This window comes from Nomia melanderi, chromosome 13, assembly GCF_051020985.1.
Source record: "Nomia melanderi isolate GNS246 chromosome 13, iyNomMela1, whole genome shotgun sequence".
Classification (NCBI taxonomy): Eukaryota; Metazoa; Arthropoda; class Insecta; order Hymenoptera; family Halictidae; genus Nomia; species Nomia melanderi.
Genome location: NC_135011.1, coordinates 4623841 through 4642045, shown reverse-complemented (window position 1 = coordinate 4642045; position 18205 = coordinate 4623841). Strand labels below are relative to the sequence as shown.

The 18205-nt window shown below is 41.6% G+C and overlaps 5 protein-coding genes across 8 annotated transcripts in view; 4 read left to right on the top strand and 1 right to left on the bottom strand.

Moving 5' to 3' along the window:
- The first annotated feature begins 1055 nt into the window (after positions 1–1055).
- On the top strand, positions 1056–2194 carry BCAS2 (BCAS2 pre-mRNA processing factor). Its single transcript, XM_031987419.2, has 3 exons — positions 1056–1245; positions 1374–1639; positions 1708–2194. The coding sequence occupies exons 1-3, from the start codon at positions 1171–1173 to the stop codon at positions 2108–2110; spliced, it is 744 nt and encodes a 247-aa protein (XP_031843279.1). The 5' UTR covers positions 1056–1170; the 3' UTR covers positions 2111–2194.
- A 5-nt stretch (positions 2195–2199) lies between these two features.
- Positions 2200–3217, top strand: sloth2 (ubiquinol-cytochrome c reductase complex assembly factor 6 sloth 2). Its single transcript, XM_076373456.1, has 2 exons — positions 2200–2349; positions 2452–3217. The coding sequence occupies exon 2, from the start codon at positions 2555–2557 to the stop codon at positions 2723–2725; it is 171 nt and encodes a 56-aa protein (XP_076229571.1). The 5' UTR covers positions 2200–2349; positions 2452–2554; the 3' UTR covers positions 2726–3217.
- Positions 3218–3304: 87 nt separating this feature from the next.
- The window catches only part of LOC116431652 (colorectal mutant cancer protein), a 69195-nt gene continuing 54294 nt past the window's right edge, over positions 3305–18205 (bottom strand). For 3 of the 4 annotated variants that reach the window (XM_031987415.2, XM_031987416.2, XM_031987417.2), the window contains exons 4-14: positions 11071–11332; positions 10000–10148; positions 8697–8915; positions 7727–7915; positions 6842–7032; positions 6512–6778; positions 5183–5378; positions 4908–5099; positions 4322–4509; positions 4145–4247; positions 3305–3452 (exon numbers count right to left, since the gene is read on the bottom strand). In XM_031987415.2, the coding sequence (XP_031843275.1) occupies positions 3342–3452; positions 4145–4247; positions 4322–4509; positions 4908–5099; positions 5183–5378; positions 6512–6778; positions 6842–7032; positions 7727–7915; positions 8697–8915; positions 10000–10148; positions 11071–11332 (2067 nt within the window). In that variant the 3' untranslated portion in view covers positions 3305–3341. Of the gene's footprint in view, positions 3453–4144; positions 4248–4321; positions 4510–4907; positions 5100–5182; positions 5379–6511; positions 6779–6841; positions 7033–7726; positions 7916–8696; positions 8916–9999; positions 10149–11070; positions 11333–14769; positions 14945–18205 lie in introns of those variants that run through there. The other variant, XM_031987418.2, reaches the window with a different exon arrangement.
- On the top strand, positions 3513–4086 carry LOC116431655 (ubiquinol-cytochrome c reductase complex assembly factor 5). Its single transcript, XM_031987420.2, has one exon. The coding sequence runs from the start codon at positions 3613–3615 to the stop codon at positions 3838–3840; it is 228 nt and encodes a 75-aa protein (XP_031843280.2). The 5' UTR covers positions 3513–3612; the 3' UTR covers positions 3841–4086.
- LOC143175245 (uncharacterized) lies at positions 15080–17745 on the top strand. Its single transcript, XM_076373455.1, has 2 exons — positions 15080–15243; positions 17379–17745. Exon 2 carries the CDS (start codon positions 17388–17390, stop codon positions 17598–17600), a length of 213 nt encoding a protein of 70 aa, XP_076229570.1. The 5' UTR covers positions 15080–15243; positions 17379–17387; the 3' UTR covers positions 17601–17745.

The following is an 18205-nucleotide window of genomic DNA, read 5'->3' as shown; positions in this document are numbered from 1 at the left end:
TTTTTGACAGTGGCCGAGCATATTATTAAGTTCCACAATTAACAGGCATCATTTGTGAATATTTGCGATTGAGGAAATTAGAGTGAGCCCCTAGGAACATTTTAGTGTCAGTTTTAATCAAATTTGAGCCGTAATTAATATGTTATTAGCGATTATCCGATGGGCTGCTTGCGTTCTGTAAAACGTCGATAGTGGTGGCGCCATCTGTTGCAAGAACGCTCAAAATTCTAGAAAAATAGTAGCAGAGTATTTCCGCTAGATGGTAAAACGATACTTGTTTAAGGAAAGAAACGGATAACTATGCAGGTGTGTGAGTTACAGAGATAATAGCTAGGTGGCGCCTAGAAGTTTCAACGTTCTTGCAATAGATGGTGCCACACACACCTGGTTTCCTTACGGGACGCAATCAGCTCATCCGTTAATCACTAATAACTCATTAATCACAAATCAAACGTGACTATAAACCATACTAGAATATTGTCGGGAGTTCACTATAATTTCCCCACGTCCGAACATTCACAAATTATGCCTATTAATTGAAGAACTTAATCATTCACTCGGCCTCTGTCAAAAAGTTCTAAGTTATCACGGGACATCGTCCTGAAAAATAATTAATAAGTAATTAACCTGGAACAAAATCCTATCAGAAGCGAAATGAAAAAGTAGCGGAAGGACCATTCTATGGCCTAAAACTTCAAATGTTCACAAAATATTCGTGGGAGTCGAGTAATTATTGAATTCGTTGCTGTTTTTCTATCGACGCATCGCTTTGTAGTTCACAGTCGCTACCGCTAGATGGCGCGACTTATTTTCTTTTCGAAAACCTCCTTGGTCCTGATGCTTCACGCGTACGTACCAGGGACTGATGAGATGCTTTTTCGAAGGAGGTGGCTTCGGGATCTCTATCTCTGTCCTTGTCGCACAGTAGCTCCGTCCTTGTCTTACACATTGCGGGTATAGGGAAAAGCTTTGAAAATGCCCCGCCGCTAGATGGCGATACTGTCGCTCGCACCAAAATTGGTATCCTTGTCTCACGCATTGCGGGATCAGTTGACGACTGGCGCGTTACCGTGGCAGAAGTAAGTACTGTTTTGAGCGTTATTTATTATCGCAAGCGTTGTTGACATATTATTTAACAAACGAAGGGAAAGTTGCTTTTTCACTATTTAAATGGCAGGTGAAGTTATCGTTGACGCCCTACCCTATATAGATCAAGGCTATGATGAACCGGGAGTTAGAGAAGCGGTGAGTAAATTTTGTTTATACGAATGGTTACGATCCTGAAACTTCTAGGTTACATTGTTTACTATCCGGTTTATAGTTTTAAAGAAATTTTACTGAATTAAATTTTACGATATTAATGAATATTCTAGGCATTGGCTATGGTCGAAGAAGAAACTCGTCGATACAGGCCAACTAAAAATTACTTAGAACATTTACCACCTTTAAATATAAATGCTTTTGAAACGGATGTAATGAAACATGAATTTGAACGAATGCAGAATCGTTTACCCATGGAAGTACTTAGCATGAAGCGTTACGAGTTACCTCCACCACCCCCAGGCAAGATGAATGATCTTGCTGCGTGGAATGAGAGTGTAGAAAACAGTAGTGCGCAGTTGGAACATCAAGCTACAAGGTATATATATTTACAAAGTGCAGTAGTGTGGTTACTTTGTGATCCTGAGATGTTTTATATTTTTGCAGAATCTGTAATCTTGAATTGATGATGGAATATGGATGCGAAGCTTGGAAGTCTTACTTAGAAGTATTAGTACAATTAGTCAGTCAAGCACAGAAGCAATTGCAGTCGTTAAGGAAGAAAATTCAAGAAGTTAATTGGCAAAGGAAATCAATGCAAACTCAAGGAGGAGAAAAATTAAGAGCATTAGAAGCTCAGTGGGTTGGATTGGTATCAAAGAATTATGAAATTGAACAAGCTTGTGTTCATTTAGAGGAAGAAATACAGAAGTCCATGATGAATAAAGGAGAGGCTGTTGAAATCAATGATGTCCCAGGTGAGGAAGAACCTGATGTTCCAGGAAAAAGTGCTACAGAGGTCATGGCAACAGAAATGAATCAGCAAGAACAAGAAAATCAAAGATCGTGAATAATCATCTAAAAAGATATGTATAAATTTGTAAATGCGTTTTATATATATATATGTTTAAATACATTAACTATTTAAGTGCAACTGATCATTTCTATACCAACTCTTTGAATATACTGTACACATGCGCGCGTACTATTGCGCATAACCTTAAACGTGACTTTACTATCATGGTGTTTGTTAGTTGTGAAGCATTCGTCTAGTTGAAGAAAATTATATAAGAAATTAATGAATAAGTGGTTTGTAACAATTTTCAAATACTGATAGCTTTTATTGCAGTGGCTTTATATCAGAATTTCAAGTAATTTGTTTCGAACCGAAAGCATGTGATCTTTTCATAGGGTACAAGAGGTTATAAAGCAAAAGAAGCATAATTGAAGAATAATTGCATTAACGGAAAAAGAAAAGTGATTAAAAGTAAATAATCGTAAAAAAACTGACACAATGCCATATGGCATGACATATCCTCGATTTATTCCATTTGCTACAGCAGCTTTCTTATCAATGCTAATGGGTGCACAATGGGTTCACCAAAAATATAAACCTCTTGAAGATTTAGATGAACTTATAGAAACGGAATATAAAAGAAGACTAGCAGAAATGGAGCATAAATGATACAGTATTAAAATTCTGTATAGTATTGTACATGTAAATAATATTAAATCATAAATAATGAATAATAATAGTTTCTAATCTTAATACTTTCCCCTGCATTGAATCCGATTCATACTATCTACAATAAAATTGTAGGTTGAAAGACTTACATAAAAATTGAAGGATTATGAAAGAACAATGGGAAATTTAATAAAGCACAATTTATTTCATCATAGTTTACACATATCACGCTTTTCTTTAAAGCTTGAAATATACATATTTACAAGATGAATATCACTGTCTATAAATGACATATAGTATCAAGTAACAATTATTTATATTTCACAGTATACCTGGAGGACTTTCTTATATAGTTTGCTTTTGTTGTATCTCAATAGCAGATCTGCGTAAAACCTAGCTTAGAAATTGAAATCCGTTAGGATAGCTACTACACGTGTTTTGTGTCCTTTATAGAATTACAAAGCGAATAATCAAGCGTTATTCTCGGCCAACTATCCGTGTAAAAAAATACGTAAATTTCATCTCCATTTCAATCGTTCTGTTAAGTCAGGAAAGATAGTAAAAAATACTCGTTCCTTGAATCAGTGTCGAACAATTTCCATTAATCACTAAATTGTCATAACGATGTTTCGCTAGCGCCAGAACTCTGCGATTGAAGCGGTAGATTTGTTTTGTATCCCGCTGCTTCCTCCTCCAGCAACGTTATTCGTTGTTTCAATAAGTTCACCTATAAATTCAAATATAATTAAATGGGTACATAGGCCTTAGTTTCATCGTTACTATGTTGGTCAAATGCAACTGCGCAGAGCACGGGGAATCTGGCGAGGAAAATCAAGATGGCGTTTACCAAGTGTCAGAGGTTATAGTTCTCTGGAACGATAGCAATTATGAGCAGATTAAGAAGAATTGCTAATAAAGTACCTGGAAAAAGGTTTCTAGGTAACTATCGCTTTTTACCATTTTTCGTTCTCGCCGGTGCTTTGATGGAGTTTACCATGATAAAGTGGCACGTTGGAGAGGTTAACTTTTACAAGACATATAAGAAGAACTGCATACGAGATGCAGTTGAAGAAAAATTAAGACAACACCACCCTGAATTGTATGCGAAAAACTGAAAGCCGCTGCTAAAGCTTGTGTCTATGATTTTAGTAATGGCAAGCAAAATATAGACACTTGGTATTGCAATCCTCCAGCGAGTGAAAGTATTGCTCGCCTACAAGACTTGTGTTCATAAGCGAAAGATTTACATAAGTTTGAAAAGGGAATCGAGAAGCAGCAGAAGTCATAGATAAAGTGTAATTCATGTAAAACAGAAGAACGTAGAGAACTATAATAAATAAAATTATATAAATATGTCTAAATGATTGTAACACTTATTTATAATATCCCCTACTTCACCGTCCACATTCATTATTATACCTGTGTAGCGTGTCTTTCAACCATGCCCAACATCTGTTGTTCCAATTTTTTTAATCTGGAGTGGTACTTCTTCTTGGACTTCTCCAAAGTTTGTACCAGAGCTCTAAAAATACATACTCCATTAAAATATATAATGACTTTAATCAATATACATTGCAATATTTCCAATTAAGTTACCCATTAGCTCTTTTTAAATCATTCACAAGCTCAGCGGACTGTTGATGTCTAAGTTCAGAATTTTTATTAACTTTATCCAACGTGGAAACTAACTCCTGCAAACGTTCTTTGAGCCTAGCTTCCCGGCCCAATGCCTCTATCAATTCCGATTCCATGCCTTCGCTTTCGTTGTCGCTTAAACCACGATCCTACGAGTACAATTCAATCAATTACAATATAAAACCCCTCTCTAATTAATTGACAAACAACTCTCTAACAAAACGTTCACATATGTCTATAGAAACAACATTAACACATTTCCTACCAGCATCACATATTTGTGACGGCTGTAATCTTACATTTCACAAATTAAAAAAGAAATTAATCCTATAGATATTATCAAACATTATAAACTATATTATATTTAGATACTCAGTGACTCGTTTCAGTTTCATTTTTCTAATATTTTGTTCAGATTCATTGAATTGAATTAGCGAACGAGTTAAACTCATTTTATTCTCAAATGAAAATACTTAAACCAGCTGATTGCATTCGCAGAGTAAATTCCCCCAGTCTGAAAGACCAAGAATTAAAGCAACGTTCATACTTTATTTGTAGCCATTGCCAGCATGGCCTCCGTGTCGTTCAGCTGACCCTGAAGATGTTCAATGGCAGCGTGTTGCGCCGCAATTTGCGTGTCGCGCGCGTTTAATTTTAATTCTATGGTAGCTCGCTCCTTCTCCAGGAGGAAAACCCTCGCTCGTAACTCAGCTTTGTCCTCCCGCATGGCCATCAATTCCTGCGTGATCATTACCAGATCTGTATTCATCCATAGGACGGAACTCGAAGCGTTCGTCCACCGAAACGGAAATCACGACGAACCTGCATTAACACGGCGGTTTCTAAGTCCAGTTTCCTGGCTTCTGCCAGTGAGATCGTGTTCTTTGAGTTCAACGGCTCGGCATGGACGCTCTCCAGTTCCACCGCAGTTGACCTGACCATAGCCCGATCCCCTTTCAATCGGCTGATGTGTCTTCTGAGTCTCTGCTCGTCTTCGACGCACCACGTCACGTCGGCTCTGAACAATTACGTAGACTGATGCAAGTTGTCTGATTAATCTGACATACTCTTAACACTAGAACCACCAAATGCTTGATTTCTTCTCTTGCGATTACTGAAGAGGCACGAATATCTCTTTGAGAAACTATTAAAGAAGCTGATTAAGCCTTTGCGTTATAATAACGCGTGGTGAAGATTTTAAATGAAACAAACGTAAATGTTACTAAGTGTTTGTGAATTCAAATTAAATATCACTCTTCTGCCATCAATTATTACACTTTAGAGCAGTGTTTAGTGCAATTTGATTTTTAAGGGGGGCAGTTTGAAATTTGAAATATATCATAATTATAATAAATATTATAAAGATATTATAATATAATATTAAAAATTATATATATGTTACATAAGGGGGCATAAGAATTTTAGAAAGACTTAGGTGGGGCATGCCACAAAAAAGGTCGGGAAACTGCTTCAGAGCAAACGTGGGCATAGAATTTACTACTTTCAGTAAATTATTAACGGTAAAGTAGTTTTGTCGATCATTGCTGGAAAATAAGGGCAAGGGGTTAAGTAATACCTAAGCTACAATTTAAACCAATTCAACTCTTAATAAATCCACATTTGCAACTTTTATAATGAAATTTTTAAAAGTCAGTTTAAGTGTTCCGTAGTTCTATTAAAGAAAAGGACCATAGGTTGCATCATTGTGAGCTAGAAGCTAAACTTAGGAACTAGATCTCTCGTGTTTCAAAGACAGAGAAGATCAAAATACGGATTTAAAGCCGCAGTTTCCAACCCGGGAGGCGTCAAAATTTCTACTAAAAAATTAACGTTCACGTCGTAATACCTACAAAAAAATAAACTTCATACCCTAACAGTACAAATTCCGTGAAGTAATGTTTATTTTGTAATAAAGTTACGTCTATATTATATCTATTAAAAGATAGGAGAGCATGGAAAACAAATTTTCTTTAGGGAGCAGTGTCGTAAAGGTTGGAAACCGTTGGTTCAAGGGGTAACATTCTTTCTTTTTCTCATTCAACGCCGACAGCTACTTTTGCTGTTTATTTTCTGTGCGAGAAGGGAAATGCAAGCGACACCCAGTTCTTACAGAAGCTTTAACCCTGCCTAAACGCTTCCAACTATACTTACTCATCGGACAAGACTATGCTGTCCTCCCAAGGCGTGTTCAAGCTGTTCACGCACTCGTTCTCCAACTTGTTTAGAACGTGATAGGCTACATGCTCGGCTGCTCTTCTGTTGTCGATCGTGATGCTGTTCCTCTCCGTGGACAACGCGATCTCGCTCTCCAGCAAAGCGACCAGGACATCGTACGCCTCGATGGTTCGGTCGCTGTATGAAAGAGCTAGACGCAACGCGGTGGCGTTCGACTCGTACTTGCCCACCAGTAGACTCAATCTGAAAGGAATGATTTTAGGTGCCGATTCCATCTGTACCAGCTGCTATTTGAGTGGAAAGTACCTGTCGCACTGTGCCTTGCTCTCGTGTAAGGTGAGCGCTAGGACAGCGTTGTTCGCTCGCGCGTGTTCCAACCGGCTGTTCAGCCTCTCCGTTTCAACTTCGAACTGCTTCTCGGACCCGTTCAGCTCTTGGAGGTTCGAGTGCTCTAAGAGATCGGACACCAGGTGCTCTGCTACCATCGTGGAGCATACCTGACCAATTATATTGAATATTTTCTGAGTAACTCTGTCGAGATGGCAAGTGGTAAGCGGATATCGCAGTTGGACGTCGGAACTAAGCAAAGGCTGGGTCTAACAGTTAGTCCTCTAGTTTCCCTTGGTTATCTATTGCAAATGGTTTTATTGTTGAAACTTCTGTCCACGTTTGAATTCAAAGGAAATACATTTTCAATAGGTTTATTAATATTTGAACAATACAATTCCCATTACTGCTTCCCAGCGTGACAATTTGCAGATTCCGTTTCGTTGGTCTCACGTCTCGTAAACATTAACCCTTTGAACTCTATAGCCTCCTATATTGCACGAGTTATTACATATTTCAATGAATCTTAAAGAAACCACCCTAAAATCATTCGATTTTCCGCACATCCAAATGTTCTACTAAGAAGGAAAATAAAAGATCGAAGAAATGTTATGGCATTTCTCATTTTCTCTAGGAATACTATAAAAATTACAAGACAACCTGAAGTGCTAAGGATTAAAGTTCACTTTCCAAGGGACGAACGAAGTTTTCAGAAAGCTGGACGGGGACGGACGAAGATAATAGGATCCGAGGGTTGAGAAGCTATTGCCACCTGCGATCAATGGGATCGCGACAGGTTTTCGGTAAACCGGCCACGTAGAATCGTAAAAGCACGGGCCGCGGACAACGGTAACGATAACGTACCCCCAAGTTGGTAATATCGGGTCCTGTGATGTGCCTCTCGTCCGTCCTCCTGAGCCTCACCCTCTCGGCCATTTTAAGAACAGGAGCTTCCTCCCTCGTTACGCTCTTTGTTGGCGGTGTCTGCAGGGGCGGTAAGAGTGGCGAGCAAGGTGCACTCAAAGGTTCCGGCGAGCTGGTGTTGCCTCTTGTCTGCGGGGAATCAAAGGAGGACGGGGAAACATTACGTCGGGAAGGGTTGATAAACATTTTCGTGAAAGTGTCGGCTGATCAAAGGTTGGGCCGCAGCCGTGGGGTAACGATGCGAGAAATTTGTTCAACTTCGGCGTTCGTCGCGCCTCGTCGGATACATTTTCTGCGCCGATCGGACATTTATTAGATTCTACGCATCGCGAAGTTAATTGGTTGAACACATGGTAGCGGAGTACTTTTAAGTAAACTTCGTATACTTAATGAATGATTACTTCTAACCCTTTGCTCTCGGAAGTTTTTCAGTAGAAATATTTGAAGAGTTTCTGATGAGACAAAGACGATAATGCATTGAGAAACAAAGACATGTTTCATTATTTCTCAAATTGACGCATTATACGGAGTATAATATTAAATACCAAATTTATAGTTTTACCGTATGAAATCAAGTGGCGCAGAGCTAATTCTTACTAATATTAACCTCTTGCGTTTCATTCGGAGATTTATCAGTTTCGAAGAATTCTCTTTCTACCTATTTCAGGTAGATGTAATTTTGTTTATTAATAATCTCGTATAGTACATTTCAAAAGCAACGCGAAGATTGTCGATGTAAGACGCCATTAGCCATTTCGCAACAAAAATATCATGTACGTGTCTGCGGCGCAAGAGGTTAAAGGGTTCTTCATAAATACAAATAAATAGACGACAACTTGGGTTGTCTAGAATATCCAGCAACTACTCCAATTTATTCCATGATCATCCCCTACGAAAGCGCAAAACCCACCCTTAGCTCTCTGCGAGGTGATTCGCTGCCAGCCTGTTGCCTGTTGTTAGCCTGATTCTTAAAATTGGCGAGCTGCGTCTGCAAGCTCGCGATCTCGGCTCGAAGCGCAGTGACCTCGTCCTGCAGCGCTGCGACGGCCACGCTTTGGCACGACGCTGCCTGCTGCGTTGGCTCCGGGGTTGGTAGCGCCGCGGGACTGTCCAGCTGTTCTCTCCCATTCTATCGATCAGATAAAAACACACACGCGCGGATCGTTTCGATAAAACAAACTCTTCGGGACCGTTTAGCCTGTACGGTCGGAGGCCGGGGAGCCTTCGGTTTACGAGGGCAATATCGCCGCGCGGAAAAACTATTTTCGAACTGCCGTTCGCACGGATTCGACTCTGGGAAGATTCAGGGAGGATTCCACAAGTTGGTCGGAAAGTATCGAACATATGTTTGCCTAGAGTATTTTTGAGAAATTATTGTCACAACGTTACCCCTAATTTCTAGGTGTCTTCTGTAATTGTGAGATCCGAGCTACTTTATTGCTACATTGTTAAACATCAAACCGAAATTTGTAACTTACGGAAAAGAATAAGGAATTCGATTTTGTAACTTTTGGATTTGTTATGCATATCTAAAATGTTAACGTGGGACCAGCGATTAAAATAGACTAAGAATCCCGCATTACCGCGTCGGCGCGCAACGTGTCGATAAGAATAAATATCGACAAGTAGGATAATAAATTACTTCAATTCAGAAGAAACCATCGACTTCTCTGAATTCGTATAATAACTTCATAACGTCTTTTCGAATGTCATTCTCTGTCTAATTAATCTAAATGCAATCTTTCAAAGCAACTCATCGAAAACTTTCATCCATCAATCCCTGAATCCTGCGTATCAACTCATCAATCTTCGAATATTTTCTCCACTGTCACAATTCTCTCTATCCAATTAATCTAAATACAATCTTTCGAATCGGCTGATCAAAAACCTTCACCCATCAATCACCGAATCCTGCGCATCGGCTCGTCAAAAAATGATCGATCACAGGCTCCGCGAGTCCCGCGCCCCGTGCAGGCGTTCCCGGCATTCCCATAGTTTCGCCGTTCGATTAAATTACTTGGTTCGAAGTGTACCGGACGAAATTTAATAGCTCCGCGGAACACGCGGCCCGGACCGCCCGCTTTCGATTACAGAAGTTCGTAATCGAGAGCGGGCGAGGCGGCGGCCGGGAGCCGAGATCGGTCGCGGAATGGAAAAGTGAACGGTTCCCATGATCGAGGCTCGAGTCGGCCGGAAGTGGGTAGGTTATATACCTCGACGACGCGGGGCTCGATGTCTTCGCAACAGCTGGAATCGGCATCCCCTAAGGTACGGTCACCGTCGCCTTGGATGTCGCCTCCGGCTTCGCTCTCCTCGACCGGGTTCGTGATCGAACCCTCCGCGTCCCTGCTCGTCTCGATTTCTGCGAATCATAAAACACCATGAACAGGGGAGGAGGACGAGGAACTTCCAGGACCCGGCCGGGCGTCGACAGACTGGAAAAATCGATTGAAACTCGTTCACTTCGACGTTGTAGAAACTTGGAAATCGTACAGATTTCCGATTGTTGTGTATTGTTCGTATAATATCGATCTCGTGCTTTGACAATAGAGCTAGTGTTGTAGCAGAATTATTGTATAATTACTAATGTACTCGAAAAGAGGGATTCTACTTAGATTAACACTAGAACTACCGAATCAAAGTCATTGCTTTACAAGAAGACATTTCTTTGAATTACTGAAGAAATTGACTTAGTAACACATAAATTGAATCAAGTCAACTGAAATCTATAGAAAAATTTGAAAATTCGACTGCTCGGTAGTGTTGAACATTGAACAACTCAGCGTTACAGTTAATCGTCTAAGTATTTTATTAACTTGTACACCTACTGGCGTCGAAACCGCAATCTCCTGCAAAACCAGTTCTAAGTCAACGTCCGGATAAAGTGAACACCGAACGATCCTTCCAACGAATCATCGGCAATTGCAAACGGCCGAGGAACAAGTTACCAAAATCTCCATCGCGCGAGGAGCATCGATCGCGAGAGACCGATGGGACCGCGCCGCGAAATCGAACAGTGTCAGAGTTTCCGCTAGCGGAACGTTGCGAAACAGAGCGTCCCCGCGGCGCGTCGACCCGCCTCTCCGAGGAATCGTCGAAATTTCGTCAGCGGAGACGAGAGTGCGCGCGTATACGGCTCAGCAGGTGAACAGCGTTAAAACATCGAACCTCCTTTAGCCCCATAAATCTCTGTCGAAAGGAAATCTCTCGGCTGATCGAGTCCGCAGCCCGCACGCGTGCGCGCCGGCAACAGATTTACGGAATCGGTCGCTCCCTTTGCTCACCGGACTCATCCTCCTCGGCAATTACGGTAGCCCGATGCCTTTCGAGCTGCCTGCCGAGCTCGGCGATCACGGAATGCAACTCGGTCAGCCTCTCCTCGTGCCTGGCCGCTTGCTGCTCTGCCCTCTGCTCGGCCCTAGCCGACTGCACCTCGGCCCTCACCAAAGCCGCCTCGGCTGCCTCCCTGGCCCGTGTCGCTGCCACCAGACGCGAGTTCAGCTCGGCCACCTCGGACTTCAGCGACGATAACGCGGCCGCGTGCAACTGCAACAGAATTGTCGTTTTCTTAGCATCTTTCATGGTGATGATGTCAGCTGAGGTGTTAGGTTTACGGTTTTGGTAGGTTTTATTGAGATTGCAGTGGAATTTTGGGTAAAAAGTCGGTATTAGAGTTTGTGGCATATAATAAGGATTTTAGGAATGGTGGTTAATGAAAATGATGCAGATTTTTGGGTTGCTAATTTCGTTTTGTTAGCATGTTTTGTGATGATGTGAGCTGAGGCTTTGAGTTTTGGTAGTTTTTATTTAGATTGCAGTGGAATCTTGGGTAAAAAAGTAGATATTAGAGTTTCTAGCATATAATGAAGACTTAGGAGTGATATTTAATGAAAGTGACGCTAATTGGCCACTAAAAACCTTCGGAGTACTAATTTCATTTTGTCAACATCTTTGATGACGACACTCATGCTTTACATTCTCGTTCCTAGTGTTTCTTATTCAGATTGCAGCGCAATTTCATATAAGATATCAGGCACCACGCTCTGTATCGTACAATGGAGAACAACTACAATGCAACGAGCATCGAAATGCATCTCCTTCAAGCGATCTTCCAAGGGAAGTCAAAACATACGATGAACTCCATATTTAAAAAGCTTCCTTGCGGTTTCGATGGCCGACCCGATATTTTCTTTACAATGTTCGCGGCGCAGCTCGCAGACACGTGAAATGCAAATGAGAAACATCGATCGCCGGCGTGTGCAGGTAATTCGAGCATTCTGCGGCGTCGCAGGTGTGATTCAGCCTCTGCCTTCTACGCGTTTCGTTCGGCTAGTGACGCAACCCGTCTCGGCCAAGGATCCCCGGGAACGGACAGATAAGGATTTGTCCTGATTGCGGATCGTCGTCCGGCCGAGGACCGAAATGGCGGAGGGAGACCTCGATCTCCCGGCTCGGCTAACGTATTCGGCGTGGTAAATATTTCATTAAGCCGAGCCTTGAACCGACACCCGGCGTTATCCCGGCTCCGAGAACAGTATGAAATATTCAGGGCGTTACGGTTCCATTCGAGACGCGAACGCCGCCGAGGAACAATTTCTGCGAATGTGCACGGGAATGTTCGCCTCGACGGCATTTTCCAATTCGACGAAAAGAAATTATTTATATACTACCCCGAGAATCTTTGTACACCGAATACGGCGTGAGAAAGCAATGATTCTAAGGTAATGGAATACAAATTTGATACTTTCCCTTTGCTCCCGTCTGATCTTTAATTAAATGAATCAGTTCTTGATATCGAAGTAGAATGAAGATTTAATTAGTCGATACTATGTTAGAGTTTCAAGAGACAACAGAGTTTTGCATTAACTTTATCTTTCTCTTTGATTAATTCAAATTGATTAGTTAAAGTTAATACAAAACTCTGTTGTCTCTTGAAATGATCTTTCACTTGAACTATAATTATTTCAGATTGATTACTTAAAGTTAATACAAAGCTCTGTTGTCTCTTAGCACGTTAAGCGCCATGTCAGTCACTGGTGACTTCCGATTGACTAGAAAACAATCGTAACATACAAGACAACCGATGTCGAAAGATGTTTAACCTAACAAAGTTGATAACAGTGCACTGCAAGGATTCTAACGTCAAATAATTAATAATTCCTGCTTTTCTCTGCTACAACAGAAAAACTCTATGGGAAAGCGCTTAAGATTTTCGTGTCGCTTAACGCGTTAAAATCTTTTTGAACTATAATTAATTCAAATTGATTACTTAAAGTTAATACAAAGCTCCGTTGTCCCTTAAAATGATCTCCGACTTGAAGTAAAATTAATTCAAATTGATTACTTAATTCCCTTCCATTGAGCTCGACGGAAAATTGATATCTTCCCATCAAGCCGACAGAAGATTTTGTTACGTGGAAACGTCTACAATGTCAATTGAAATACCTAATCATCACGTGACTGGATCAAAATGATCTTGCACTCAGGCGAAGGTTAATCAAGGTATTAAAGATGGCGACCGGTGAACGTGGTGGTTAAGTATCTCGAGCTTACGCGGAACAATCGGCAGCGCGTAATCGGCACGGCAATTACGCAGCCAGGACACCCGATCGGTCCCTGCGTCGCTCTCAAAGGTTTCTAATCAGGCGCTCGGTAATCTCGATCCACGGAAAGACTCGTCCTTGCGCACGTCCGTCGATTAACGTCAAAGAGACTCAACTACGGGGCACGTACATACGTGCCTGCGTCTTCTTAGCCAGGGAACCATGAAATCCGACGGACACTTATTACGGTTTAGGGCTGGGCAGTAACTCGAGGAGTACTTAGACGATTAGCCTATACCTCCATTAAGAGATAAGTAGAGCGAAACGAGTGCTGGGATGGACTAGCAGGAAAAATCGCGCTATTACCCTTATAATCCAGTAGACTGAGAATATTTATGCACTCGTAGGTACTGGAACTCTACGGGAAAGAGTAGGGAAGCCTTTATTTTCGTTCTAATTAGTAGTTACATATATTAGGGGTGCCCATCAGACGTCAACCTTCTTTAGATAGCTGAGTTCATTTAACCCTAATCGTACCGTGTGTTTTTGTGACGAATCATACCGCGATGCGACTCTTAGTCGCTTATGAGGATAAAAGGAATGATTGAAATGTTATTGTTTTTGTATATAGGACTAAAATTTTAAGAGCACAAAAACACTTTTGGAAATGCAATATGAAATAATAAAAAAATTTAAGTAAAAAGTTCAAATGTGACTCAGTCGCTTATGAGGATAAAAGGAATGATTGAAATGTTGTTTTTGTATATAAGACTAAAATTTTAAGAGCACAAAAACACTTTTTGAAATGCAATATGAAATAATCAAAAAATTTAATTAAAAAGTTCAAATGTAACTCTCAGTCACTTATGAGGATAAAAGGAATGATTGAAATGTATTGTTTTTGTACATAGGGCTAAAATTTTAAGAGCACAAAAACACTTCTGGAAATGCAATATGAAATAATCAAAAAACTTCAGTTAAAATTTCAAATGTGACTCAAAGTCACATCGTGGTCCGTTTAGGGTTAAGCTGCGTTAAATCTATTGATCAGTGAGAGTAGGTTTTTATATCTCGCAAAGTCTGAACGTGAATGTATATTTTTCAGCTGACTAATAAACAAAATTATGAAACATGGCGGACATCAACCTACCGAAGAATATATAGGACATGTTTCATTTTTAGAAGAAACCTTTTTAATTTCACTCAGACGTCTTGTCTTTCTACACAACTCGAAACACCAAATCCAACTCGAACGAAAGTGAAGACAAACAAACTCTCTAAGACAACCTAGTTACCTAACATCCTAACGAAACTCAACACCGAAATCACTAAAACCCACAATACTCCGATTTTACCGAAAGAAAACCATGTCAGTGTCTCATCGGAACAAATTGCCGCATTAACAAAATTACATCCGCTGACGTCGGCGGTCTTAACTACCTTCCAGCCGCGATCCACAAAAATTCCGCGCATTAAGAAACCCGAAGGAAATTTCCTGCTCGAAGTGTAGCCGCGATAAGGATCGCTCCGCCGGCGGTGGTCTCGATAATAATTGCCGAGAAAGGCCGAAATCGTCACCGGCGATCGACCTTCCCCCCTTATCGCCGCGCGTGGCCCTCGTTAATTTCGTCGCGTTCGGCTCGTTCGAGGCGTGAACCGTCCAAGGAGGACAGGAAAAAACAATTCCCGCCGCGTGGGCGTCGCGAGAAATAGACGCGTTTACTCGCGCGTTCTCTCTCCGTGTCCTTCGCGGCGGCAGCGATGCGTGGCGTGCGTTACGATACGACGAGCCGCTAATGATTCCCCGGGCCACGTGACACGGCCGCGTATAAGAGTCGCCGGCCGTAATTACCGGGATATCAGTCGGGATCCAGCTGTACCTCTGTCGACACACGATCGCCGCGCGCACAACAGGTAAGTAAACTAGTTCTCTCCGGGAGTTTTTGCGGGCGTCGTCCGCGCGGTTCGATCGTTCCGGCGATCCCTTCGCTCGAACGGCCATGTTTTTTCGCGGGCCCGTCGCCGCTTCCCACTTTTAACACGTCCGACGATGTCCGACCGCTATGCTCGAGCTTGCGGAGATACAATGAACTATTTACGGGGCCGGCGAAAAACGCGGACTGGTTTCGGAACGACCGCGATCGCGCTGTTGCCTCGCTACGACCCCCTGCTTTACGATATTGGCACTAAACCCACCGGACGGGTCGAAACGACTCATCACTGATTTCCTCTTTTTGCGGCCATTAAAAAGATAACAGATGTTTCTCCGGGAAATTGTTCGAGACATTGATTTAGCGATTATAAATTGATTAGAGTCTCGATAGACGCACTGTTTCGATTCAACTGCTCGGTTTAGTGATGGACTCGCGATGAGAATTTCGAAGGATGTCTGTTGATTGTCGATCTTTTGGGTAGACAGAGATTGGTCGAGGTTCTTTTCGAGGTAAATCGCAGCGTTAGGTTCGCGAAATGAATGGTGGAATGTTTAACACGTTGAAACTTCTGACGTGGAGTTGTGGCTTTATCGCGGAGATCAAAGCTGTAGTTTTAAGTTTCGCATTCTGTATTCCCCAAAGCGAACGTGTGTTTCCAGGAAGATCTCGCGGGGAATCATAGGTAAACGATATTTTGTATAAAGTTTCAGCGTCAGGATTCTGTATTCCCCATCGCGAAGCTAAGTTTCCGCGAGGAAAGAATCATTGGTAAACATTTCCTATAAAGTTTCAGCTTCTGCATTCTGCATTCCTTAACGTGAGCCTAAGTTCCCTCAGAGTTTGCGAAGAGAACCATAGACAAACATTTCTCTACGAAATTCATTATGTATTTTTCCAATAGTCAATGTTTTTCTGATCTAGACAGATTTTACCGAAGGTATCACCTATGGTAGTCCTATGGTAGCCAACGTATTAACCGTCTAACGACGAAGATTCCTTAGAATACAAAACCGTCATCAAATAAAACCAAATTATACACTAGATGCTTAAAACTGGAAGTACCGAGCATTGAAACTGACTTTCGAAAATTTCTTTATAGAAACTACGAACGTGGATTTATTAGATTCCGATTTTAATACTTTGACTGCCAATCGATTTTCTTGATAACGTATCGAACGTATCGGATTTGACGACAAATCCTGGTTTTCTTGCTTTTGCTTTATTAAGAAAACTGTTTCGATTGCATGGGAGTTTTGATGGTTATTTACTTGACAGTCACAAAAGAAAAAACTAAGGAATGAATTATTTCGACCAGTATAGTTCTAGTATGAAACAACAGAGAAAAAGGAAACAACGTACTGATCTTTTCCTATTTAACTAACTAACTCATTGCCACAAACGAATACATTCATTTGTTCATTCTTCAGTAATACATTGAACAAAAATGACGTGACAGTCTAGATAACATGTAAGTCGATTTTGCGTACGATTTTTCCTTACCTGAACAAGTCAAGGCAAACAATTAAAAAAGAAACTGTTTTGAAACTAAAAGTGTGCAGCAATGTTAACCCTTTGCACTCGGAAGTTTCTCAGTAGAAATATTTGGACATTTTCTGATGAAATATAGACATTGTTTGAAACTAATCTAACGATAATTTACAGATAAATTAAGCAACAAAGCTATTTTATTCAAATATTTCACATTGCAATACAAAGTTTAATTTAAAATACTGAATAATCAACTTCATAGTTTTGCTGTATCAAATCAAGTGACTGAGAGTCACCTTTCGAGTGCAAAGGGTTAACACTAGGCATTTATTGTACACTTCATTCTATTATTCCTAAAAGAATCGATGCTCGTCTATTTAGATTGTGGAAACTGGAGATTTGATAGTAGGTAATTGGGGTACATGTCAGTAAACATTTACAAAATAATATTTCTAAAATCCAATACGCGTCAATTCGACGCGTTCCGTAAACCTAGCGTTAAATCATTTGTACACTAGCATTCCAAAATATGAAAGTGTCACCCCCAAAATGACATTCGTCCCCAAAAGGACAAGCTTCTACATCCCAGCTAGACTGCAGCAAACATATTTTCCCTGATGATTCCAGAAAGACAAGATGCGATTCCTGTTCGCTCTGACGTTCCTCCTGACAGCGCTGCTGTTCGCGTCGATGTCAACGGCTGAGGACGAATACATCCACTTGCCCGGCAAGACCTGCAAGGACGCGCCGCCCTGCCCCGACGGGAGACCCTGCGTGATGGCCAAACCGCGCTGCAACGTGGGCACCTGCGGCAACGACCCGGTGCCCACGTGCGGCTCGAAACCGTGAATGTCCGAGTACAAGTCGCGATACAAGTGGACGTCGCAAAAGCCGCTCGTCATCTTCTTCGTTCATCGGCTGACACGAATGCTAACCGCCGACGCCTGATCATTCGGCGGCTGTAACCTGGCTAATAAACCTTGACCTACCCCGACCCCGTTGCGTTTTCTTCGAATCACATCATCCTCCCGCAAACGAGCCTCCTTCCCAATTAATTCGAGCCCCGAGCGTGAGCAATCGACGATTTCGGAATCGCTGACTAATTCCAGCTTGTCCGAGGATAACGACGCGCGCGTGAGTCATTCGCGCGATTGAAACGACGGATCGAATCTTCCAGCCTCTCGACTTCTACGCTGAATCGCTTGTTTATCCGCGGAGCTTCCTTAACCCCTTGCACTATGATTTCTCTCGCAGCGATCGATGGGATCGTTTCGTTGCCTACGAGCCGCTGGGAGAAGACAAATCTAACTGCTCTACGTTTACTCTAAAGTAGGATTGGTGATAGGAATGTGATATTCAACCGTTTGCACTCGAACGTTGTTCACTTGAAATATTCTATACCTTCTAATTGGATGTAGACAAGATTCTTTGAAATGAATTCGACGAGTCATACA

Bases quoted from the DNA above. Each gene is read 5' to 3' on its own strand.
- LOC143175245 (XM_076373455.1), top strand. From the start codon at position 17,388: ATGCGATTCCTGTTCGCTCTGACGTTCCTCCTGACAGCGCTGCTGTTC.
- LOC116431655 (XM_031987420.2), top strand. From the start codon at position 3,613: ATGAGCAGATTAAGAAGAATTGCTAATAAAGTACCTGGAAAAAGGTTT.
- BCAS2 (XM_031987419.2), top strand. From the start codon at position 1,171: ATGGCAGGTGAAGTTATCGTTGACGCCCTACCCTATATAGATCAAGGC. The intron at 1,246-1,373 runs GTGAGTAAATTT...TGAATATTCTAG, and splicing joins AACCGGGAGTTAGAGAAGCG to GCATTGGCTATGGTCGAAGA. The intron at 1,640-1,707 runs GTATATATATTT...ATATTTTTGCAG, and splicing joins TTGGAACATCAAGCTACAAG to AATCTGTAATCTTGAATTGA.
- sloth2 (XM_076373456.1), top strand. From the start codon at position 2,555: ATGCCATATGGCATGACATATCCTCGATTTATTCCATTTGCTACAGCA.